This window comes from Carlito syrichta, unplaced genomic scaffold, assembly GCF_000164805.1.
Source record: "Carlito syrichta isolate Samal-C Ts95f unplaced genomic scaffold, Tarsius_syrichta-2.0.1 Scaffold308773, whole genome shotgun sequence".
NCBI classification, from domain to species: domain Eukaryota; kingdom Metazoa; phylum Chordata; class Mammalia; order Primates; family Tarsiidae; genus Carlito; species Carlito syrichta.
The window spans coordinates 113,123-138,689 of record NW_007252869.1 but is presented as its reverse complement, the minus strand read 5'-3'; the positions used below and the strand labels follow the sequence as shown (position 1 = coordinate 138,689).

Genomic DNA, 25,567 nt, shown 5'->3' with positions numbered 1-25,567 from the left:
CCTTCCGCCTCAGCCTTCCAAGTAGCCGGAATTACAGGCATGCGCTACTACGCCCAGCTGTTTTTTTTTTGATTTATTGTAGAGATGAGGTCTCGCTGCCCAGCTGGGTCTCGAACCCATGGGCTTAGGCAATCCACTTGCCTCAGCCTCCCAAAGGTGTGGGATTACAGGCTGAGCCACGGAGCCTGGCTGGGATTGTGCTTTTTATTTGGGTTTCTGTTTGTTTATTATTGGTGTAAAGAAATGCGATTGTCTTTTGCGCATTTATTTTATACCCTAAGACTTTGCCAAAGTCCTTTATCAGTGCAAGGAGGCTTTTGACAGATTCTCTTGGGTTTTCAAGGAACACAATCATGTTATCTGCAAAGAGAGATAACTTGACTTCCTCTTTTCCTATTTGGATACTGCTGATCACCTTCTCTTTTCTGATAGCTCTAGCCAGGACTTCCAATACTATATTGAACAGGAGGGGAGAGAGTGGGCATCCTTGTCTTGTTCCAGTTTTCAGGGGAAATGGTTCCAATTTTTGTCTGTTTAGGAGTATGCTAGCTGTGGATTTCCCATCAATGGCTTTTACTATTTTGAGGTATGTTCCATGTTTGCCTAGATGTTCAAGGGTTTTTATCAAGAAGGGGTGCTGGATTTGTCAAAAGCTTTTTCTGCATTTAATGATATAATCATGTGGTTTTTGTTCTGATGTCTGTTGATGTATTTAATTACATTTATTGTCTTGTGAATGTTGAACCAGGCTTGTGTACCAGGGATGAAGCCTACTTGGTCGTGATGGATGATTTTTGAGATGTGTTGTTGAATCTGGTTTGCTAGGATCTTGTTGAGAATTTTGGCATCTGTGTGCATCAAGGATATTGGCCTGTAGTTCTGGCTTGGGTATCAATGTGATGTTAGCTTCATAAAATGATTTGGGGAGGGTTCTATCTTTCTCAACTGCCTGGAATACTTTCAGTAGGATTGGTGTCAGCTCCTCCTTAAATGTCTTATAGAATTCTGCTGGAAAGCCATCTGGTCCAGGGCTTTTTTTTGTAGGTAGTTTTCTTATTACATAGTCAATTTCCTTGATTGTTATTAGTCTATTTAGGGTCTCGATTTCTTCTTGTTTCAACCTAGACAGGTTGTGTGATATCACAAAGGTGTGATATCACAGGTTGTGTGATATCTTCCATTTCTTTAAGGTTTTCAAGTTTGTTTCCATGCAAGTGTACATAATAGTCTCTAGTGATCTTTTGTATTTCTTCAGGGTTAGATGTGACTTCATCTTTTGTGTTTCTGATTGTATTTATCTGGGCTTTTTCTCTTTTTTTCTTGGTCAGTCTAGCTAGGGATGATCAATCTTGTTTATCCTTTCAAAGAAGGAGCTTTTTGTTTCATTGATTTTTTTTGTATTATCTTTTGTCTTCGATGTCCTGGATTTGAGTTTTTATTTTGGTGATCTGGATTCTTCTGCTGAAATTAGGGTTTTGGTGGTCTTGCTTTCCCAGCTTCCTAAGGTGACTTGTTAGGCTGTAAATTTGTGATCCTTTCATTTCCTTTATGTGCGTTTGTAGAGATATGAATTCCCCTCTTACTACAGCTTTCATGGCGTCCCAGAGATTTTGGTAAGGTGTTTCTTCATTTTCCTTTGTTTCCAGGTATCTTTTAATCTCTGTTTTGATTTCATCATTGACTCAGGAGTTGTTTAGCCTCATGCTGTTTAGTGTCCATGTCTTTGTGGGTTTTGGGGCAACCTTGTTTGTGTTGATGTTTATTTTTATTCCACTGTGGTCCGAGAAGGTACATGACAAAATTTCGATCTTCTGAAATTTGTTTATGCTTGATTTATGGCCAAGTATGTGGTCGATCTTAGAGTACATTCCATGTGGTGATGAGTAGTATGTATATTCTGTGGTCGTTAGGTGGAGTGTTCTGTAGGTATCAGTTAAGTCCATTTGGTCAAGAGTCACATTATGGTTCCGTATCTCATTGCTGATTTTTTGTCCTGATGATCTGTCTAGGGTTGTGAGTGGGGTATTAAAGTCCCCAGCAATATCTTTCTTGAGTTTTCCTAGAAGCTTCTATATGAAAGTTGGCGCTCCTATTTTGGCCGCATATATGTTTAGGATAGATATTTCTTGTTGATGGAGTAAACCTTTTATCATTATGTAGTGACCTTCTGTATCTTTTTAAATTTTTGATAGCTTAAATGTATTTTGTCTGAAATTAGGATCATGACTCCTCCTTTCTTTTGTGCTTCATTTGCCTGAAAATTTGTTTTTCATTCTCTTACTTTGAGTCTGTGTGTGTCCTTTCTAGTGAGATGGGTCTCTCAAAGGCAATATATTGTTGCCTGGTGATGTTTTATTCATTTTGCCATTCTATGTCTTTTCAGTGGTGCATTTAGTTCATTCACATTCAGGATAATTATTGAAATGTGAGAGTTTATTCCTATCATCAAGCTCTTATAGAGTTGGTGTTGTTCCTCTTTGTTTGTTGTCTTTCTTTTGGTTTTGGGATTGGTTCGTGTGTTTTACTCTTTTTCCTGTACTCTTGTGAAGAACGTTGTTTTTCTTTTTTCCTCTTCTTCTGTGTTTATATACTTTCTTAAATGTTTCTTGTAGAGGTGGTCTGGTGGCAGCGTAAATTCTTAGGGATTGGATATCTGGGAAAGATTTTAATTCTCCCTTGCTGATGAAGCTGAACTTGGCTGGGTAGGTTATTCTTGGTTGAAATTGTTTATCTTTTAGAACTTTGAAGATAGCGTCCCAAGCTTTCCTAGCCTGCAGGGTTTCTGTAGATAAATCTGCTGCTATTCTAATTGGTCTTCCATGGTAGGTGATCTGGCCTTTTTCTCTTGCTGCCTTTAGGATTTTTTCTTTTATAGCTAGTTTGTTTAGGTGAATTATTATGTGTCTGGGAGTTGGTCTTCTCATTTGTTGTCTTGCAGGGGTTGTCTGAATCTCTTGTATTTGAATTTTTGCATCACTGATGAGATGAGGGAAGTCTTCTTCAATAATCTCATGGAATGTTTGTTCCAAGGTGGCCTCTGTTTCTCTTTCTGTTTCAGGAAGTCCAATTACTCTTAAATTTGTACTCTTGAAGTAATCATTCATCTCTTGAAGGGTTTTTTTCTGTCTTTTTAAGTTTCTTTTCTATGTTTTCAACAGTTTGGGTTAGTTCTATATTTTGGTCCTCAAGCTCTGAGACTCTTTTTTCTGCTTTGCTAATTCTGCTTTCCTAATCCTGCGCCTTTGGGAGGCTGAGGTGAGTGGATTGCCTGAGCCCGTGGGTTCGAGCCCCGCCTGGGCAGCGAGATCACATCTCTACAATAAATCAAATAATCAGCTGGGCGTGGTAGTGCATGCCTGTAATTCCGGCTACTTGGAAGGCTGAGGTGGAAGGATCGCCGGAGCCCAGCAGGTCGAGGCTGCGGTGGCCGGGAGCAGCCACTGCACTCCAGTCTGGGCGACAGAGTGAGACTCCAACTCAAAAAAAAAAAAAAAATTCTGCTTTCCATGCTTATTAGTTTTTTATTTATTTCATTCGCAGTATACTTTACTACTGTTATCTCAGTTATCAACTCCTTTCTAGTTTCTTCTGAATTCTTTTTAATCTCTCTATTACTGTCTTGATATCTAGGATTGTAGTTTGAGATCTGTCATTCTGGGGGCTCTTCATTGTTTGCATTCTGAAGTCAGTTTTCTCAGTGTCTGCCCTCCCAGGGGTCTGGGAGAGACCCATATTCTTCTTTTGGTTTTTCTTCATTTGTGTAGATTATTCTCTCTCTCCCCCTTTCCCTCCCCTTCTTTAATTCTGGTTTTCAGGGGAGGTGGGGTTGCTTTTTTGTCTTTTGTTCAATCTCCTGTTCTTCCTCATGAGGGTCCCCTGGCTTTGTTCACTTTTGAGACTGGACTATGGTTTGGGGCCTGTACTTTTTGCAGTTTTGAGGTTTAATGAGGGGGAAGCTGTGATTCAGAATCTATCTGCTGATCCCAGTGGCCACCAACAGGTGTATGGGTACACTGGAACCTATTTCCCACTGCCTTACAATCTGTCCATGCAACGGGATGTGGGTTTGCTCCCTGGAACAAAAGGTGGTATGAAAAAGGAAAATAATGGAAGAAGGTTGAGTCAAGAGGACGTTAGAAAGAGAGAAGCGTGAGAGGGAAAACAGACATACATACCAACTAATGGGTGAAAGAGAGACACAAGGCCAGAAAAGAGTGAAAAACAGACACACAAACAAAATTTCCTAAGCATACTGGTAATCACACAAAGACAGTCCAATAAAATCATGCCTTTTAGCTGGGCTTGGTGGCTCAACCTGTAATCCCATGCCTTTGGGAGGCTGAAGTAAGTGAATTGCCTGAGCCTGTGGGTTCAAGACCCGCCTGGGCAGCAAGACCTTATCTCTACAATAAATCAAAAAATCAGCCGGGCGTGGTAGCACGTGCCTGTAATTCCGGCTACTTGGAAGGCTGAGGCAGAAGGATTGCCGGAGCCCAGCAGGTCGAGGCTGTGGTGGCTGGAAGTGGCCACTGCACTCCAGTCTGGGTGACAGAGTGAGACTCCAACTCAAAAAAAAAAAATCATGTCTTTTGATGCATTTTTTCCCAACACAAACAGGTAGTCTAAATAAGAAAGCAAACAAAAGTGAGCAAAACAGTCAAAACAATAAAATCAAAAGTCAAAATAAGAAACTAGACTAGCTCTGGGATGCTTCCTGAGTGTCTAAAGTCTCTTAAGTTCTGATCTCTAGTCTCTCCCCTTTGCTTTCATTGCAGGCTTGCTACATGAGAGGTCTGCAATGACTGAGTTGCCTGTATCTGATTCAGTGTAGGGGAGGGGCTTTAGTCTCCTGTTTAGCGACGTTACCTTAGAAATCAAGGTGGAGGCTGCTCATAGGTGGGCCAGGCAATGCAAATCTCTGCCTGAAAAATGGCCAAGGTGGGCAGCTTTTCTTTCGTGTATGCTTTGTCTCCACCTGTCCTTTCTCTCTGCTTATCTGGGTTCATGGGCAATCCACTATGATGGGCTGTGGTGGCGTGTCAGGCACCGGGTCTCAGCGGCACAGCTGGGCGCTGGATCTGGTGTGTCACCAGCAGCCTGGGGTAGAGAAGGGAGCTGAGACTTCCCTCTTCTGGAGCTGAGAGCTGAGAGTGGCTGTCAGCCCCTCTTAAGATATACTGTTCCCTACACAACCATGGGGTCCCACACTGGGTGCCTCAACCAGAGCAAGAGCGGGACTGGAGCTCTGAAGGGGAGGTGGTGACCAGCGATAGCAGCTTTGGGTCCTGCACAGGGCACTTCAGCCAGGAGTGGAGCTGGTATCTCTGAGGGGCAGCACCTAGATCCTCCCTGGGTGATGACGGCTTGAAATAGGGCTGGGTGGGGGCCCAGAACCCAGGGCAGGGAGCTGGAACTCTGAGGAGTGAGCACCGGGTTGCTGGGCTGGGAACCCAGTCAGGGAGGGAACTGGCAGTGACTGGGTGCCGGGCAGATCAGTGTAGCCAGCAAGGGAGCCCAGATCTTTACAAGGTAGTATCCAAGGGCCTCTGTAGGGTGAGATGTTACAGCTGGGGAGGGAACTGGGATCTCTGTGTGGCTGGGGTGCAGGGCCATCTATGGTGGAGCAGCAGCAGCCAGGGGGCCACAATAGCTGACCATGCATGGGACCAAGGGTCTCTGGGCCTCGGACTGGTGCAGCTGGCAGTGGGCAGGAGGGTGGGGGAAGGAAAGTAAGAGTCTTTTTGGGAACTCACTTTCGGAGAATCTCACAGTTCCACCCATGCCATCACCATCTTACTGGAACTCTGCTCCTTTCTTTTTATCAGTGAATAATATTCCATTGTCTAGATGTGCCACAGTTACCCATTTACCTACTGAAGGACATCTTGTTTGCTACCACTTTTTAGCCATTATGAATACAGCTGCTATATACATATCCATGTATGGGTGATTGTGTGGATGGAAGTTTTCAACTCCTTTGGTAAACACCAAGGGACTCAGTTACTAGGTAATATGGTATTCACTATGTTCAGTTTTGTGAGAAACTGCTAAACATTCTTTCAAAATGGCTGTATCATTTTTTATTTCCACCAGCAATAGATGAGAGTTATTCTTACTCCATGTCCCACTTGTTTCATGTCCTACATGAACATATGGCTCACTCTTGGTGAATGGAGACATCTCTACTTCTTTAGTTGACTTCATCTTGTACGTTTCATCTTTACTTTTTATGTTAATTCTTGCCATGACCTCAGATTTTTCCAGTGTTGTAAACAAGGCTGAGATCAACAATCTCATTTTGCAGAGATAAATCTTGGTGTTATAGACTTAACTGTGTCCTCCCAAAATTCATGTTTCATATGTTGAAGCCTTAACCCCCAATGTGACTCAATTTTGAGACAGAATCTATAAATAGGTAATAAATGTTAAGTGGGATATTAAAGATGGGGCCTTAATCCCATAGGAATGATGTCTTTAAGAACAAAGACTGAGACACCAGATCCTCTCTCTCTCTCTCTCTCTCCCTTCCCCTGCTCTCTTTCTTTCCTTCTCTTCCTCTCTCCCCCTCTTTCTCTCCATGCACACAGAGAAAAGGTTTCATAAGGACAGTGAGAAAGCAGGGGAAGAGTCCTCACCAGAAACAGAATTGTTCTAGTCTTATGAAAAATAATGTTGATATTTTGATAGGTATTTCACTGAATTTGTAGATTGTTTTGGGTAATAGGTCATTTTAGCAATATTGAATTTTTTGATTCCTGAGCATGGGATTTCTTTCATTTATTTGTGTCTATTATTTCCTTCCTCAGTGTTTTGTAATTTTTTCTTTGTAAAAGTCTTTCAGCTTCTTGGTTGGATGTATTCTTAGGTACTTTATTTTTTGTGGCTATTGTAAATGGGATTGAACTCTTGCTTTGGTTCTTGGCTTGAACATTATTGGTGTATAGAAGTACTACTAATCTTTGTACACTGATTTTATATCCTGAGGTTTTACTGAAGTAGTTTATCAGGTCTAGAAGTCTTTTGGAGTAGTATTTAGGGTTTTCTAGGTATACAATCATGTTACCAGTGAACAGGGGCAGTTTGACTACCTCCTTGTCAATTTGAATGCCTTTTATTTCTTTCTCTTGCAATATTGCTCTTGCTAGGACTTCCAGTAGGATATTGAATAGGGCTGGTGAGAGTGCACCTCCTTGACTTGTTCCAGTTCTAAGGGAGAATATTTTAGGCTTCTCCCCATTAAGTGTAATATTGGCTTGCCATATATGACTTTTATTATTTTGAGATATGTTCCTTCAATGCCTAGTTTGTTGAGGGTTTTTATCATGAAATTATGTTGGATTTTATTGAATGTTTTTTCTGCATCCATTGAGAGAGTCATATGGTCTTTGTTTTTACTTCTGTTTATTTGATGAATTATATTTATTGATTTGTGGATATTGAACCATCCTTGCATCATTATAATAAAACCACCACTTGGTTGTAAAGAATTATTTTTTCATATGCTGTTTAATTCAGTTTGCTAGTATTTTGTTGAGAATTTTTGCATCTATATTAATCAAGGATATTGGCCTGTACTTTTTCTTTTTTGTTGTGTCCTTGCCTGATTTTAGTATCAGCGTGATACTATTTTCACAGAATGAGTTAGGGAGGAGTCTTTACTCCTAGATTTTTTTCAGGCATAGTTTCAAAAAGATTGGTACCAGCTGTTTTTGTACATCTAATAATATTTGACTGAATCCATCTGGCCTTGAGTTTTTAATAAAAAAAATTTAGTACTGATTCAATTTTATTGATTGTTATTGGCCTATTCAGACTTTCTATTTCTTCCTGGTTTAGTCTTGGAGGTTGTATGTTTCTAGAAATTTATGCATTTCCTTTAGGTTTTCCACTTTGTTGTCATAGAGGTGTTTAGTAGTCTCTGATGATCTTTTCCATTTTTGTGGTACTGGTTGTTATGCCACCTCTGTCATTTCTCATTGTATTTGAGTCTTTTTTTTTATTGGTTCATCTAGCTAGTAGTCTGTCAATTTTGTTTATCTTTTTGAAGATATACTGCATATGTAGGCTTTCCCAAATGTTTGTTGTAGTAGTGATGTACTTATGGTGTGGGCTGACTTACTGCCTCTTCTGTGGCTGGGATGGCAAGTGTCTTGGAAAGCTTATTTTGTTTCTCAGTGGTGTGCACTGTCAGCTGATGACTTGTTGTGTTGTGCCATTCAACCTCCAGACCAGCAGGTGGAGCCTATGGGTAAGATCTGGCTACTGCCAACATGGGTAGATATTTACTTTAATCTTGTTTGCTGGGAGAATCTCTCCGTTGTCTTAGGCAGTGAGCTTATCTGCAGAATGTGCAGTGGTCTGAGTTTCCAGTTTATCTTCCAAGTTGGGGGACCCAAGATAGGGTAAGACTGGGGCAACCCCCCTACAAATCCACTGATGACAGGCACAAGCACTAGCTCCAAGGCAACTCTTTTGTGTGTGACCTCTGAGTGCCCAGAGCTGTGTCTCAGCTTGGTGTTGGGGGGCCTCCACTGTCCCAAGTTCTCTGCTCAGAAAAGGAAGGTGATCTAAACTCCTATTCTAGAAGTATGAGAGCTCCAGTTTCCTGGGGATATGTCTAGGCATTGAGCAGAGAAAGCTCCACAGCACCAAGAACTCTACCCTTGGGATGAGGGATGACTCATGCTCCTATTCCAGGTGGCCAGGTGTGTTAGATGCTTAGGAGCATACCCCAGTGAAGAGTGGCTAAATTGCTGCTGTAACAAGTTATTTTCAGGGAGCAGAGAGCTACCCAAGCTTCTATTCCAAGGGAGGTGTACACAGGCCTGGTGAAATGCCTGGGGAGTGTGCAGAGAGATTATTGCTCCAGAAAGGTCTTTTCACAGGAAGATTGGTGGTTTAGATTCTTGGACTGTGGTCTTGTGTCTGGGGTTATGCCCAGATGTGATGCAGAGGGAATACCACTGCATCAGATTCTTTGCATAGAAAGGGTATGGAGGGTCAATGTTCCATTCTGAGGAGCAGGTGCACTGTAAATCTGGGGATATGTCTGGATGTGGAACACAGAGTACACTGTTGTACCAGGGTCTTTAATCAGGGATGGAGGGAAAGTTCAGGCCCCTAATCCAGATAAGTGGGTGTAGCAACTACCTGCAAGTATGCCCTGGTGAGGAGGCAGAGTGCTCACCATTAAGAAAAAGTCTTTGTAGGGTGGAGAAGTTGGAAGTGTCTACCTAAAAGGTGTGATGCTCAACTAATACCCAGGAACAGGCTCTTGATTCCTTCACAGGAGAAACATTCAAAGATGAGTGACGGAAAGTAGATGGAGGAGCTTTAATTTGAACCAAAAATACACACTTGAAAGAGGGGAGTGTAGGTGATCTCCAGGAGGGAGATGCACTGGAAGGTAGGGAGTGCTGACTTTTAGCCTGTTTTTGTTTTCTTCTGTGCCAATTCCATGTCAGTAATAAGCCATAGGGAGTTTATGTCAGTTTCCTACTAGTTACAAATCACAGACAGTTTTTAATATCTTAGCCTCTGACTCAGTAATTCTCCATTCCCCTAACCCCCTCCCTCATGCATAAACTAGCTAACTTGCTTCATTTCCTCACTCAGAGATTTCAGGCCCTTTATTTGTAAAGGGTGTTGAGGGATGAAGGTCTGTCTTCTGTAACTGCTTCATGCTGATTTATGGGTGTTATCCTTGCCTACATGGGGCATGGAAACCTCCAGCTATCCGATCTAAGGATTCTATAGGGATGGGGGTCTCAGAAAATGAATCTGAGTCTGGGATGACTGAAATACTTGCATGGCCATCATCCTGACATGGAACTATTGTACTTAGAAGGCACAGACTTGACAAGCAAGTTAAGTATGCATGGGCCAAAGATGAGAAGCAGTAGAATGGCTGCTAATGGGCCTAGATATGGTAAAGACCAGGTGACACTTAGGAAGGCATTTTTGATAGCTGACCAGATGTAATTAGGGTCAATGCTTTGGAGCTGGTCATCTGGATATCCTTTGTTGTACTTGTTCTCATTTTTACTTGTGCCCCACCAGGCACATTTACAAGCAATTGCTTTCAATGTGAAAATTTTACTTTTCTTAATGTTGCTCAATATAATAACTCTTTGGGTTAATGGGAGCAAAACCCCATAATAAGTATTTCTAGAATTATAGCAATATATGCCCACAAATATAAGCAATATATGCAACAAAGTAGCTGTTCATATTTTTATGTAAATTCCAGCTTGTCCAGAATTTTTAATGTAAGTATGGCAAGTTTTATTAATAACAGCACAGACACCACCTTGCTCTGCCAATAGAAAATCTAAGGGCAACCTATTGTCAAGGACTACATTTACCAAAGAGTCTAGAGATTCTCAGGTATTATTTAATGCTTGGCTCATTTGAGGGCTTAAACATCTGTGGTTTGGGTTAGGTTTCTTAAGGTTGACTCATGGCATATAAAACCATTCAAGGAACTGCCAATTCTATAGCTGAACTCATTCCTGATAGGATAAGTCTAATTGTTCTTTTGCTTCATTGATGAGTAATGGTATAGAGGGTAACACCTATTCCTTTTGGCCCCATGAACCCTACTGTGCATTTGCCTTGGACTTTTGTCTTGTCAATACAGGAGTATTCATTGGCCCTAAGGGGCATTTGGAAAGTTGAGGAAGGACTTCCTTTGTAAGTTGTATTGTCTTTAGTGCCACGTAAAAACGTATATCTGGAGAGTGTGCAGACATAATGGGGCTGGGTGTTGTTAAACCACATGATTAACTGCTTACCCCAAGGAGAGGAGCCATGGCATTTGGGAGTGAGTAACCCTCCAATGAGAATGGAATTGAGTCCTGTAGGGGCCTTACTCATGGGGGGCCTTAAACAAGACTCTACATGACACATCTTCTGGGCCTCTCCAAACTTTACAGTTGTTTCTGTGACCTTGTCCCTTTAGTTTGTGTAGATCTGAGCTTTCAATTGGAAACTAGTGGGTTGGGTTAGGTTGGTACTCGTGAGAGGTGTCAAAAAAGTTAAGAAAAAGTTTGTAGGAGTTGGGAGATTTCCATAAATAGAGCAATATGGTTACAATATTCGTGTGGACAGGGGTATCAGTAAGAATTGAAGGAAAAACAATAAAAGTAGTAGACTGATGCTGTCAGAGATGACAGATTAAACCAAGGAGTGAATCAGAGCAGTTTATAAACTGTCTCAATATGCGACTGCTTCCAACTCTATTCAAAAGCCGCGGTGGGGGGCCTGATGGTTTGGGTCTCCACATGCACAGCATACCCTATTCCAGTGTCTTGCCTCATCATAATTAAAGATAAACAAGAGCACAGAGCAGGGAAAAGACTGCCAAAATGTGTTGCAAAAGGAAAAATAAATAGCTGCTTTCCAAAGAGGAATGGAGAAATGGGAGAATGAGGTCACCTGTGGTGAAACAAAAGTCTGATGTCCAAGAGCTTAGCCACTACATGGCTAGGCGATTCTCTAGCTGCCTCCACAAGTTCCCTGTCAGAGGAAATCTGGAAATCTCTTGATTTACTCAATATAGGCACAAGTCATCCCACTTCTGTAAATCCCTTGTTAGAGTGAGCTGGGAGTCTGGCCATAGGAAACTAGTAATTCCAGACTGAAGGGAGTTTGATCTAAACGTTCTTGGGCAGCCATGAAAATGAATGCAAGAAAGACAGAAAAGCAGGGGTCACCAATCTATCCTATGATGGGTATCTTTGTGAACAGTCTCCTGGCTAGCTCACCACAAAGATGATGATGGTGGACTTGAGGATCATCTCAGTGAAAGACAGCATCCCCCAGTTAGGTCCAGCAAATGGTCACAGCTGACTCCTTGGGGAGTTGAAAGTCTTTATCCAAGATATGTGATCCTCTGCCTGTAATGATGCTGGCAGGTTTGGGAAAGATCACCTCAGTGAGAAAGAGTGTTCCCCAACTAGGCCCAGCATGCTGCTGTTGCTGACTCCTTAGGGAGTTGGAAGTCTCCTCCCAAGAGGTGTGACCCTCAGCTTATACCCAGGACCAGGCTCTTGACTCTGTCTCAGAAAAGAATTCAAGGACAAGTGACAGAAAGTAAAGGAAGGAACTTCAATTTGAATCGAAAGTACACACTCAGGAGAGGTAGTGAGAGTGTAGTGTTGGGAGCCAACATCTGTAACCACACAGGTGAGGCCTATGAAGGCCTATTCAGAAGGTCGCCTCTGAGACAAGGATATAACATCAAGTGTGTACATATGAATAGTAACCAGTGTATTATAAGACAACAGAATTTTCAATATTAGGAAGTGACAGTCTAAAATAAAATCTTATTATATCCTATGAAAAATGCACAGCAGAATTATTTTATATCTCTTTTTCTTTCTAAACTGTTTTTCTTCTTAAGATTTTTAGCTGTTATTTCCTGGTAAACTGATTGATTAGCTTTTGTTCCAGTATGTAGTTTCACTTGGGGTTATGATTAGACGTTATAACTGTGATAATAGTTGTATTATGTTGCCTTTGGTCAAGCAGAATGTTCTTGGTTTTTGTACGTGCAGTAACTTTCAGCTTGCTTCAGTCCCCGGCTGTCGTCATGGCAACTGTGCAGTTCATTGTTTTAAGTGGCATGGCAGGTTTTGAGACATAGGTAGTTTCCACGTGATAGGCAATCAGATTTAGGTTTTAGGTTAAAATGTCATTGAATTAAGTTTTATTGAACATAGAGTAAGTTCATAATTTTTATACTTATTAGTACTAATGATAAGGTTTGTAATAGATTATAGTAGGATAATAGTTGTATTAGAATTTAGACATGATATTATAAGATAAGTAATTAATGAAGTATAAAAGACAATAGTTTAGATATTTGAAATTTATAGAAGTTGTGATAAAATTTTAGGTTAAGGATAAGTTCATAGGTAATTAATATGCAATCATAGGGCAGTATAGAAATGTAGTAGGTTATAAGAATTATAAAAATAAATAGTATAAAATTAAGGTAATAAAATTAAGTCATTTAAGTAAACTTATAGATTATAGTATAGTGTTAAGTTAATAATATTAATCGTCAAAAATATTAAAAGTTAGTAAAATTGGATTGAACGTAGAGTTAACTTGGAAAGTTTTTTAATCAGGGTTTAGAACTTAGAGTATAATATGAATGATTTATTGAACATTGTGGAAAACATTTTGAACAATCTGTATTGAAATTGTGCACCTGTGATTCATACATCATGGAATTGTAATTGTTCACTGGGAACTTGAAAGTCTTGTGATGGTACATGATTTGTAAAGCGTGTTACACATCAATGAACTTGTACGCCCCCAGCAAGTAATTGTCACACTGCTGGAGATTATAGAAAATGGTATATAAGTTGGAAAAAGTTTGAATAAAATTGGCTTCAGTCTTGGCCAGACTGTTCCCAGAAGAGCTGCCTCCGTGTGGTTTCTTCTCTCCGTTCTGATTCACCGGTGAGGTCCTAACCCCCCCTTGGTCAGTGCAGGTCACCGACAGTGTAGTATGGGCAATCTACAAGATAATGGGGGATAGGGAGTGCTGGCTTTTATCTAGTTTTTTTTTTTTTGGTGTTAGTTTCATGTCAGTTACAAGCTGTAGGACGTTTGGGTCAGTTTCAAGCCACAGAAAGTCTGTATCAGTTTCATAGTAGTTACAAATCACAGGAAATTGTTAACCTCTTAACCTCCAGCTCAGTACAGTAAGTTTCCTACATTCAAACCTTAAAGTAGTGAAATTTCAAAGATGTGAACATGCATTCATGTGTTTGGTGTACATTGTCACGTGTGTGCATCCTCCACAAGTGGCTGTGCTTTTGTGTACTCTATTGTGCAGTACTGAACAAAATATGGTAGTACAGTATCTTTATTTCAAGCCCAGGATGTCTGGAAGCAAGTGTATTAAAAATAAAAGTATTAAAACCTATTATAGAACAGCACTATATAGCTGATTGTGTTAGTTGGGGACATAGTCTAACTCTGTTGGACTTAGGAACATATTGGACTTATGAATACATTCTTAGAAGAGAACTCATTTGTATGTAGGGGACTTACTGTCATTCTCCATTCCTCCCACCCCATGTGTGAGCTAGCTAGCCTGCCTAGCTCACTTCTAGCTCATCATTGTTATAGTATATCCATTATTTACTTTTTTTTTTTACCTCTGACTTTATTTATTCAAATTATTCAACATTATTATTTCATTATTACTGTGTTTTTTTCCCCTCATTTTCCCTCTTTTCAAAAATCTTTTTTTTGGCAGCGTCTTTTTTTATTTTAAAGATGTGGGGTACCAAACTTCACTTGTACATTTTTTACTTTTATATTGAAATATCTTCAAATTTGGAGAAGTCTTGCAAAACACATGTGCACACGTGTGCGCATGCACATGTGCACACACACAGAAAGATTCTTGTATGTGGGTCACACAGATTAACCGATGGTAAGATTTTGCAACATTTACTAGGTCATCTCTCACTCATTCTTTCTCATATATGTATTAATTCTTTCCCTACCCATTTGAAAATAAGTTATAGACTTTTTTTTTGTATTCCTTACAACTTGGATGTGTTTGTTCTAAGAACAAGGATGTATTCTATATAAGCAGAGTCAATTATAGGAATCAGGGACTCTAACAGTGATACAGTATCATTATCTAAATCCATGCTGCATATTCAAATGTAACCAACTGTCCCAATAATATAATTATAGTATATATGTGTATGTGTGGTCCAGGATTCAAATTATCCTTAGTTAGCATGTTTCTTTAACCTGGAACATGTACTCAGTTTTTCTTTGTTTTTCATAACAATTTGACAGCTGAATATAGGTAATTATTTTGTAGAAATCCCTTGATTGGGGTTTATATAAAGTGATTTCATCAATGTAATCAGGTCTAGAGTTTATGTTGAAAATATGCCCACATTGAAAAAGAAGAAGGGGGAAAGTAAAACTACAGTAGAAAAATCTAAAGAACATGATCTCTGATGACCAAGGTTAACATCATTAATGATTGGCCATGTAGATAGTAAGTATCCTTGACATGATGTGATAATGATGGTATTCTACCTTTATGATCTTCCTCTCCAAAACTCATGACATCTTTTATTGGAAGAGAAAAATCATTCAATAAATCCCTGTGGAAAGACATTGCATAAGATACCTGAGCAGTACTCCTGAATACTGTCAAGGCACGTAAAAAAATACAAATAAAAATAAATAAGAAAAGTGTGAGAACTGGAAACTCTTAGTATTCTGAAACTGCTCTAAAATTAAAAATTAAAAATATTTGTTTAAATATGCACACATTTATTTATATGTCCTTGTGTTTGTTATTGAATTTCCAGTTCACTCCCATATATGCAAACTCAGATTACCCATAGAATGTTCTCTGAATGTGTTCACAGTTGCTCAATATCATCACTCTTTTGACTGTCCATTGCAATATTGAATTCTCTTTATCAGCCAGTAGACTTCACAACAAACAGATAACAGACTGGGAAGAGGTTAATGATTATTTTATTTTCGTTATGAAATCTGATCTTTCCTCAGCTGTCACGATCTTCACTGGTGGCTGCAGTTGAAACCCTAACACCAAGGCACAAAGAGCTCATTGTCATGTCGAATGACTTCTTGTGGTTTGCAGGGATACCTTTCCCTAATTTGGGTTTCAAAGTTGAAATCCTTAAAAAATTACGTGATGAGTTTGTGGTAAAGGATGAAGATGTGGTAACAGTGACTTACCCCAAATCAGGTAAGGAGATAGAATAATAAACTAAGAAATGCTGTGGTTGTGTTCCTCACTGATTCAGTAGGAGATTTGACAGAGCTCTAGATGACAGACAACATACAATGCTTTGCCAAGAATGGAGAAATGCCTAATACCATTTGTGTTCAGAGAAAAAGATTTAGTCAGGGAATTACAAAGTTCATGGAGATAATCTAAGATATTAGGATAATGCATAGGAGTGAATTTTAAGGCAGATTAAGCCTTTTTTTTTTTTTGGTGAGCAGGGGTACTGGAAGAGGATGGAGTTGAGGTCCTAACAGAAGAAATGGCCTCTCAATAAAAATAAAAATAAATGTGAAATTACTTAGTGAAGAGGGATGTTTTCAGATAGGTGAATCATCATGGAAGATGGTCAGGAATTGAAAAAGATTCTGGCAAATTCAAGAGACTGAAGATGTGTATCATATTTCTATGAGAGTGGGGCAGGAGAAGGGGAGGCAAGAGCATAGCAAAGTGGATGAGGATTGAGGCCAAAAACATTGGAAGCAGCATGACCCTGAGAAGTCACGAGCAATGGGATTTTTTCTTTTCTTTTTTTTAAATTTTAATTTTAAAATTGTGGGGTACAATTCAGGGTTAGGTATACAAATATTCATTATTGCAGCTACCCTTATTGAAGAGGTGTGTCCCCCCCTTTCCCAGGCCGATATCAACTACTGTCAATCCCACCTTTCCACTCCCTCCCTCCTGCAGTTTCCTGCTACTGTCAATCCTTTTCTTATAGTATTATGGTAGTTGTTCAAGGTCCACTTATGAGTGAGAACAAGTGATACTCAGATCTTTGTTTCTGTGAAAGATTACTCAGTATTATAAACTCCAATTCCACCCAGGTTGCTGCAAAGTTTATGATTTTGTTCTTCTTTATGGCTGTGTAATATTTCATTATGTCTATGTAACACATTTTAAAAATTCAGTACTCTTTTGATGGGCAACACAGTTAGTTCCATGTTCTTGTTATTGTGAACAATGCTGCGATAAACATGTGTGCAGGTATCTTTTTTATAGAGTGATTTGAATTCTTCCGGGTATATTCCCAGTAGAGGGATTGCAGGGTCCTATGGAAGGTTGATTTTTAGAACTTTTAGAAATCACTACATTGATTTCCACAGAGACTATACTAGTTTACTCTCCCACCAACAGTGTAGAAGTGTTCCCTTTTCACCATATCCTCTCCAGCATCTGTTATTTTTTGAGTTATTGTCGATGGCCATTCTGATTGGAGTTAGGTGGTATCTCAGTGTAGTTTTAATTTGCATTTCCTTGATGACTAGTGAGGCTGAACATTTTTTCATGTATCTGTTGGCTGCTCATATGTCTTCTTTTGAGAAGTGTCTATTCATATCTTTGACCCACTTTGTAATGGGGCTGTTTTTTTTTTCTTTTCAGCACATTTGAGTTCCTTGTAGATCCTTGATGTTAGGCCTTTGTCAGACATGGAGTTGGCAAATACTTTTTCCCAGTCTGTGGGCTGTCTTGCTGCTCTCTTGATGCCAACACAGTTGGTTCCATGTTCTTGTTATTATGAACAGTGTTTTGTGGTTTTCATTGTAAAGGTCTTTCACATCTCTGGTTAGGGAGATGTCAAGGTATTTCATTTTTTGTGTGTCTATTGTGAATGGACAGTCTGTTGGCTGTCTCACTGCTATCTTTAGCTTTGCAGAAACTTGTCAGTTTAATGAGGTTCCAATTGTTTATCTTATCTCTTATGGCATGGGCACTTAGGGTTTTAATCAGGAATTGGTTGCAGTTCCAATTTTCATAAGGATGTCTCCTGCATTTTCCAAGGTTCTTATAGTTTGAGGTCTTATGTTTAGGTCTCTGATCCATTTAGAGCTGAATTTTGTGTATGGGGATATGTAGGGGTCCTGTTTCAATTTTCTGCATGTGGTCAGCCAGTTTTTTCCCAGCACCATTTACTGAATAGGTTCTCCTCTCCCCAGTAGGAGGTGGTGGAGGCTTTGTCAAAGATGAGTTGGTTGAGAAATTGCGTTTTTGTTTCTGGAATCTCAATTCTATTCCATTGGTCTATATGCCTGTTCTTGTACCAATACCAGTCTGTTTTGATTATTGTAGTTTTATAATAAAGTTTAAAGTCAGGGAGTGTTATACCTCCTGCTTTTTTTTTTTTTTTTGCTGGGGATTGTTTTGGCTATTTTTGGTCATTTATGTTTCCATATGAATTCCTGTATTGTTTTTTCTACGTCTGAGAAGAATGTTGCTGGTAACTTAATTGGTATTGCGTTAAATCTATAGATTGCCTTAGGTAGATTGGGCATCTTAACAATGTTGATTCTTTCATTCCATGAGCATGGAATATTTTCCACTTGTTTGTGTCTTCTTTGATTTCTTTGAGCAGTGTTTTGTGGTTTTCATTGTAAAGGTCTTTCACATCTCTGGTTAGGAAGATGTCAAGATATTTCATTTTTTGTGTGTCTATTGTGAATGGAATTGTGCTTTTTATTTGGTTTTGTTTGTTTATTACTGGTGTATAGAAATATGATTGTCTTTTGCACATTTATTTTATACCCTGAGACTTTGCTGAAGTCCTTTATTAGTGCAAGGAGGTTTTTAACAGATTCTCTTGGGTTTTCAAGATATATAATCATGTCACCTACAAAAGAGGGATAAACTGATTTCCTCTTTTCCTATTTGGATACCCCTGATCACCTTCTCTTCTCTGATTGCTCTAGGTAGAACTTCCAAAACTATGTTGAACAGGAGGGGTGAGAGTGGGCATCCTTGTGTTGTTCCAGTTTTTAGGGGAAATGGTTCCAATTTTTTTCTGTTTAGGAGTATGCTGGTGGTGGATTTTTCATAGATGGCTCTTACTATTTTGAGGTATGTTTCACCTATGCCTAGATGTTCAAGGTTTTTTATCAAGAAGGGTGCTGTATTTTATCAAAAGCTTTTTCTGCATCTAATGATATAATCATGTGGTTTTTGTTTTTAAATCTGTTGATGTATTTAATTATGCTTATGGTCTTGCGAATGTTGATCCAGCCTTGCATTCCGGGGATGAAGCCTACTTGGTTGTGATGGATGATTTTTGAGATGTGTTGTTGAATCCAGCTTGCTAGGATCTTATTGAGAATTTTAGCATCTATGTTCATCAAAGATATTGGCCTGCAGCTCTCTTTCTTTGATGGGAATATTTTCCACTTGTTTGTGTCATCTTTGATTTCCTTGAGCAGTGTTTTGTGGTTTTCATTGTAAAGGTCCTACCTGGTGTAGGTATCAATGTGATGTTAGCTTCATAAAATGGTTTGGGGAGGTTCCATTTTTCTCAATCTCCTGGAATACTTTCAGTAGGATTGGTATCAGTTCCTCCTCGTATGTCTTTTAGAATTCTGCTGGAAAGCCATTTGGTGCAGGGCTTTTTTTTGTAGGTAGTTTTATTATAACATAGCCAATTTCTTGGATTGTTACTCATCTATTTAGGGTCTTGATTTCTTCTTGTTTCAACCTAGGGAGGTTGTGTGGTGTCAGAAAGTCCTCCATTTCCTTTAGGTTTTCAAGTTTGTTTCCATATAAGTGTACATAGTAGTCTCTGATAATATTTTGTATTTCTTCTGGGTCAGATGTGACTTCATCTTTTGTGTTTCTGATTGTGCTTATTTGGCCTTTTCTTTGTTTTTATTGGTCTGTCTAGCTAGGGGACCACCAATATTGTTTATCTTTTCAAAGAACCAGCTTTGTGTTTCATTGATTTTTTTGTGTGTGTATTATCTGTCTTCTATGTACCGGGTTTGAGCTTTTATTTTGGTGATCTGGATTCTTCTGCTGAAGTTAGGGTTTGGATGGTCTTGCTTTTCCAGCTTCTTTAGATGATTTGTTAGGCTGTTAACTTGTGATCTTTCCATTTTCTTCTTGTGCATTTGTAGAGATATGAATTCCCCTCTTACTACTGATTTCATGGCATCCCAGAGATTTTGGTAAGATGTTTCTTCATTTTCATTTGTTTCCAGGTATCTTTTAATCTCTGTTTTGATTTCCATGTTTACCCAGGAGTTGCTTAGCATCATGCTGTTTAGTGTCCATGTCTTTGTGGGTTTTCGGGGCACCTTGTTGGTGTTGATTTTTATTTTTCTTCCACTGTGGTCTAAGAAAGTGCATGGCAAAATTTCAATCTTATGAAATTTGTTCATGCTTGATTTATGGCCAAGGATGTGGTCGATCTTAGAGTATGTTCCATGTGGTGATGAGTAGAATGAATATTTGGTGGAGTGTTCTATAGGTATTAAGTAAGTCTATTTTGTCAAGAGTCACACTGAGGTTCCAGATCTCCTTGCTGATTTTTTGTCCTGATGAGTTGTCTAGGGTTGTGAGTGGGATATTAAAGTCCCCAGCTATGATAGTGTTAGAGTCAATATACTTTTTAAGTTTGCCTGGAAGCTGCTTTGTGAAAGTTGGTGCTCCTATGTTGGGTGCATATATGTTTAGGATGAGTATTTCTTGTGGATGGATTGAACCTTTTATCATTATGTAGTGACCTTCTTTATCCTTTTTAATTTTTGATAACTTAAAAGGTATTTTTTCAGAAATTAAAATTGCAGCTCCTGCTTTCTTTTGTGGTCCATTCACCTGTAATTTTGCTTCCCATCCTCTTACTTTGAGTCTGTGAGTGTCCTTTCTGGTGAGATGAGTCTTTTGGAGACAATATATTGTTGCCTCATGATATTTTATTCATTTTGCCATTCTGTGTCTTTTCACTGGTGCATTTAGTCCATTCACATTCAGGCTAATTATTGAAATGTGAGGGTTTATCCCTGTCATAAAGTTCTTATAGAGTTATTGTTGTTCCTGTTTGTTTGTTGTCTTTCTTTTGATTTTTGATTGATTCATGTGTGTTTTTAATCTTTTTCCTGTACTCTTGTGAAGAACATTGTCATTCTTTTTTTCTTTTCTTCTGTGTTTAATACTTAAGTGTTTCTTGTAGAGGTGGTCTGGAGGCAGCATAAGTTCTTAGGGATTGGATGCTGGGAAAGATTTTAATTCTCCCTCACTGATGAAGCTTAGCTTGGCTGAGTAGGTTATTCTTGGTTAAAATTGTTTATCTTTGAGAACTTTGAAGACTGGGCTCCAAGTTCTCCTGACCTGAAGTGTTTCTGTAGATAAATCTGCTGCTATTCTAATTCGTCTCCCTGGTAGGTAGTCTGACCTTTTCTTCTTGCTTCCTTTAGAATATTTTTCTTTTATATCTACTTTGTTTAGGTGAATTATTGTGTGTCTGGGAGTTGGTCTTCTCATTTGTTGTCTTGCAGGGGTTCTCTGAATCTCTTGTGTTTGAATGATAACATCACTGGTGAGATTAGGGAAGTTTTCTTGAATAATTTTATGGAATGTTTGTTCCAGGGTGGTCCCTGTCTCTCTTTCTGCCTCAGGAAGTCCAGTTACTCTCAGGATCGGTCTCTTGAAGTAATCACTCATCTCTTGAAGGTTTTTTTTTGTCTTTTAAAGTTTCTTTTCTATGTTTTTGACAGTTTGGGTTAGTTCTATATATTGGTCCTCAAGCTCTGATATTCTTTCTTCTGCTTGGTTAATTCTGCTTTCCATGCTTATTAGTTTGTTATTTATTTCAATCACAGTATTCTTTACTGCTGTTATCTCAGTTATTAACTCCTTCCTATTTTCCTCTTGTCTCTCCTCAATTCTTTTTATTCTCTCTGTTAATGTCTTGATGTCTGGGTTTGTACTATGTGACCAGTCATTCTGGGGGCTCTTCATTCTTTGCATTCCGAAGTCTGTTTTTTCGGTGTCTGACCTCCCAGGGTCTGTGTGAGACCTATATTCTTCTTTTGGCTTTTCTTCTTTTGTGTAGATTTTCCTTCCCACTTTTTCATTTTTCAACCATCTTCTTTAATTTTGTTGTTCAGGGGTCATGGTATTGCTTTTATTTCTGTTTGTTCAGTCTCCTATTCTTCCTTATGTGAATTCTCTGGCTTTGTTCAATTCTGAAGCTGGACTGTAGGTTGGGAGCTATACTCTTTGTAGTATTGAGATTTAATTGAGGGAGGAGCTGTGATTCAAAATCTGTCTGTGGATCCCAGTATCCACCGACAAGCTTATGGATACTCTGGAACTCACTTCCCACTACCTTGCAATCTGTCCATGCAGTGGGGGTATAGGTTTGTTTCCTGAAAGCAAAATGAGGTAAGCAAAAGGAAAAGAATGGAACAGGGAATGAGGGGAAGAGGAAGGTGGAAAGAGAGAAGAAGAAGCATGAAAACAGACAAATGTACTAACAAATGAAAAGAGACAAAGACAGATAAGTAAAAACAAACAAAAAAACTAAAACATACAATCATACAGACATACAAGCTAATCAACTTCCTTATTGGTGTACTATTCCCCTACACAAACATGAGGTCAAAAGAAAAAAAAATCACTAAACTAACAGAAACAAAGTAATGTTACAATAAATGTAAGAAGTAACGTTACAATAAATGTAAGAAGAGAGAGAAAACAGAAAAAAGATGAGTAAAACAAACAAAGAATAAAAAAAAATTAAAACAAGGGAACCAAGCATGCTCTGAGGTTTTTCCTCTAAGTTTAATGTCCTTTCAACTCTTATCTCTAGCTCTCATTGCAGGCTGGTAGGTTGCTCACAGCTAGGGTCAGTTTCCCCAGACCTGCTGTGGAGGGCAGATTAGATCTGGGCTGCCTGGGAAGTATTCCACTCAGATCTGACCTGTGTCCGATCTAGCATGGGGGAGGCATTTCTGTATCTCCCATTTTGATGCTATTACCTTAGATCCCAAGTTGGAGGCTGGGCAGAGCTGGGCGGAGCTGGGTAGGGCAATGCAGGTCCCCATCTGGTCTCAGGGCTACAGCTGATCTTTTTTTTTCGCTGCAGCCTGGGCTAAATTGGGGAAGGTGGAATGTGAGACTGCCAGGTGATTCAGGTCAGTGTAGCACTGGGCAGCTCAGGCAGGGCTAGGTGGGTGGTGCAGCAGGTGGGGGAGCGCAGAGTTCCACGGGGTGGGATCCAAGAACCACCCAGTGTTGGAGGGGGTGCTAGCAGTGGTGGCCTCAGCATCAGTAGCACGGTGTGTGGGAGAAGCTCCATGGGACAGGACCAAGAGCCATCCCAGGCGTGGGGGGGGTGTGGTGGTGGCTGCCGCGTCAGTAGTGAGGTGTGTGGGAGGAGCTCCATGGACTGGGAGCTGAGGGTCATCCTGGTTGGTGGAGGTGGAGGCAGTGGCAGAACAGTGCATGGAGGCGGCAGCAGAGCAGTGTGTGAAGAGCAGGCTGGCAGCAGTGAGAGCCGTAGCCACCAGGGAGAGTGAGAGGCTTTATGGACACTCATTTTCACAGAGGGTCTCACCGACTGACCTGCCCCCTTGTCTAGGATTTTTTTCAAAATGATGTAAGCAAATAGCCAAAAGGAATAAACAGCCCAAACAGCCATTAACAGATGAGTGGATAACCATCTCATGGATAAATATGAGATATATGTGCAATGGAATGTTATTTGTCCTTAGAAATAAATAAAATTCAGATGCATGCAACAGTGTAGTTGAACCTTGAGGATAGTATGCTAAACAAAATAAGCCAGTCACAAAAATACAAATACTATATGATTACTCTTATATAAGGTATCTATAGTAGTCAAGTTCATAGAAACAGAAAGCACAATGTGGTTGCCAGGGGCTGGAGAGAGGGGTAAATAGACAGTGGTTGTTTGATGAGCATAGTTTCAGTTTTGGAAGATGAAAAAACTCAAGTTGAGCAACAGTGATGGTATAAATAACACTACCAAACTGTATGGTTAAAAGCGATATGGTACATTTTACATTATGTGTATTTTATTATAATTCTTAAAAAGTCACGTTGAAATGACTGACCTTTTTCTCCTTTATTCAGGAACAAACTGGTTGATTGAGATTCTCTGTCTGATTCATTCCAAGGGGGATCCCAAGTGGATCCAGTCTGTGCCCATCTGGGAACGCTCACCCTGGTTAGAAACTGAGGATGGAAATAAATTACTGAATAATAAGGGGGGCTCACGCTTCCTCACCTCCCACCTCCCCATTCAACTCTTCCCCAAGTCTCTCTTCAGTTCCAATGCCAAGGTCAGTGGGCATAATGCTTAAGACATGTTTGATCAATGCTTTTCAAACTTTAATGTGCCTGTAAGTCACCTGGAGATCTTGAACTGCATTGTCATTTCAGTAGGTCTAGGGTGGGACCTGAGATTCTGTATTAGGTGATGCCAGTGTGGCTGCTCCATGGATCATCCTTGAGTACAAGGGTGTAGACTATTCCACAGACTACCCTAGCCAGATTTAAACAAGGGATAAAATGAAATAATAATGCCAGAATCTTAGAAAACCATGTTTTAACTCCAATCAGAATTCATAACTGGATTATACACTAGAAAACCACCTTTCGGTTGCTCCAAAAATAATTAGCCAACTTAATTCGATAAGAGCGTTCTGCCAATTAGGACACACAGAGTGGTTCACATGGGAAGCAACACATTCGTAAGTCAACACCTAACTCCAGGGTAATTGCTCTGGTGTCTTGGTTGGTTTTCCTACACATGATTTCTTACTGTATGTAACTATTGAGATCAGTTGGCACACAAATCTCTCACATGGCTGACAGATGATCACCACAAAGGACAATGGATATCCCAAATTTAGCATACCTTGAACAGATTTTAGAAGCATACTTTTCTGGAAGGTCTTTATTGGTTCGTCAATAAAAAAATTTTTTTGCTTAAATTAAATTGAGAAACTTATGATAATATTCTCCTTTCATGGAAAGTTTACAATGTGCTGCAGCATCATACATTTGTCATAATACACCTATTTACATGGATCTTATTGGTATTTGGTAGATTCCTGTCTGAGGAAATTGAGGCCTAGAGAGAGACAAGACCCAGAAATAATGTCACAAAGAGAGTTGGTGTATAATTGAGAGTAACACTCAGATGTTCAAATGTCAAGTAATCGTGTGTGTGTGTGTGTGTGTGTGTGCATGCATGTGCATGCATGCAGTAATCTTAAGTATTAGCTTTGTAAATTTTTATATATGTACACACTGAGTAACCATCATCTAGATCTAAGTTTAGAATATGTCTCTTCCCTCTTGCTCCTTCCCAATCAATGCTCACCCACAATGGTAAACATTCCCTGGTATATGAAATCTGGCAATTAAGTTTGCAAACTTACCACCATGTGCCTACATTGGCAGCACTGTACAAACAACTAGGTTAGGTTTTATAACCTTGGTATATCAGTGTCTCACAGCTGTGTTCATGTCGATGTGTGGTAGTGTCTTGCTGAGTGGTGTTCATTATTGTTGTTGTGTGTTTTTGTGTGCCATTGCAAGAATGCCAGAACTTGAATTAGAGGAATGAACAAACATTACATTTCCTGTTGAACTTGGAAAGAGTGGAAGTGAAATCAGGGACATGTTAGACAAGGTTTATGGAGATAATGCCAGGAAGAAAACGGCAATGAACAAATGGATTAAATGTTTTTCTGAGGGTAGAGAAAGCATCACAGATGAGGAGAGTTTAGGATGGCCAGTAGTGAGTAGGACTGACAAAAACATTGCAAAGATTCATCCAATTGTGCATCAAAATCGTCAGCTGACTGTGAGAAGCATAGCAGACCAAATAAACATTGATAGAGAAACAGGAAAAGCTTAACTGACAATCTTGGCATGAGAAAGGTGTGCAAAATGGTCCCAAAGTAGCTCTTGCTTTACGACAATGCATCAGCTTACACAGCATTGTCTGTGGGGGGGGGGTTTAGC

At 39.6% G+C, this 25,567-nt stretch overlaps 1 protein-coding gene across 2 annotated transcripts in view; it reads left to right on the top strand.

Annotated features, from left to right (window-relative positions):
• The window catches only part of LOC103268128 (bile salt sulfotransferase-like), an 82,649-nt gene that overhangs the window by 33,284 nt on the left and 23,798 nt on the right, over nt 1-25,567 (top strand). The window contains exons 1-2 of one of the 2 annotated variants that reach the window (XM_021716350.1): nt 15,631-15,766; nt 23,666-23,874. In XM_021716350.1, coding sequence (XP_021572025.1) covers nt 15,631-15,766; nt 23,666-23,874 — 345 coding nt within the window. Of the gene's footprint in view, nt 1-15,630; nt 15,767-23,665; nt 23,875-25,567 lie in introns of those variants that run through there. The other variant, XM_008065681.2, reaches the window with a different exon arrangement.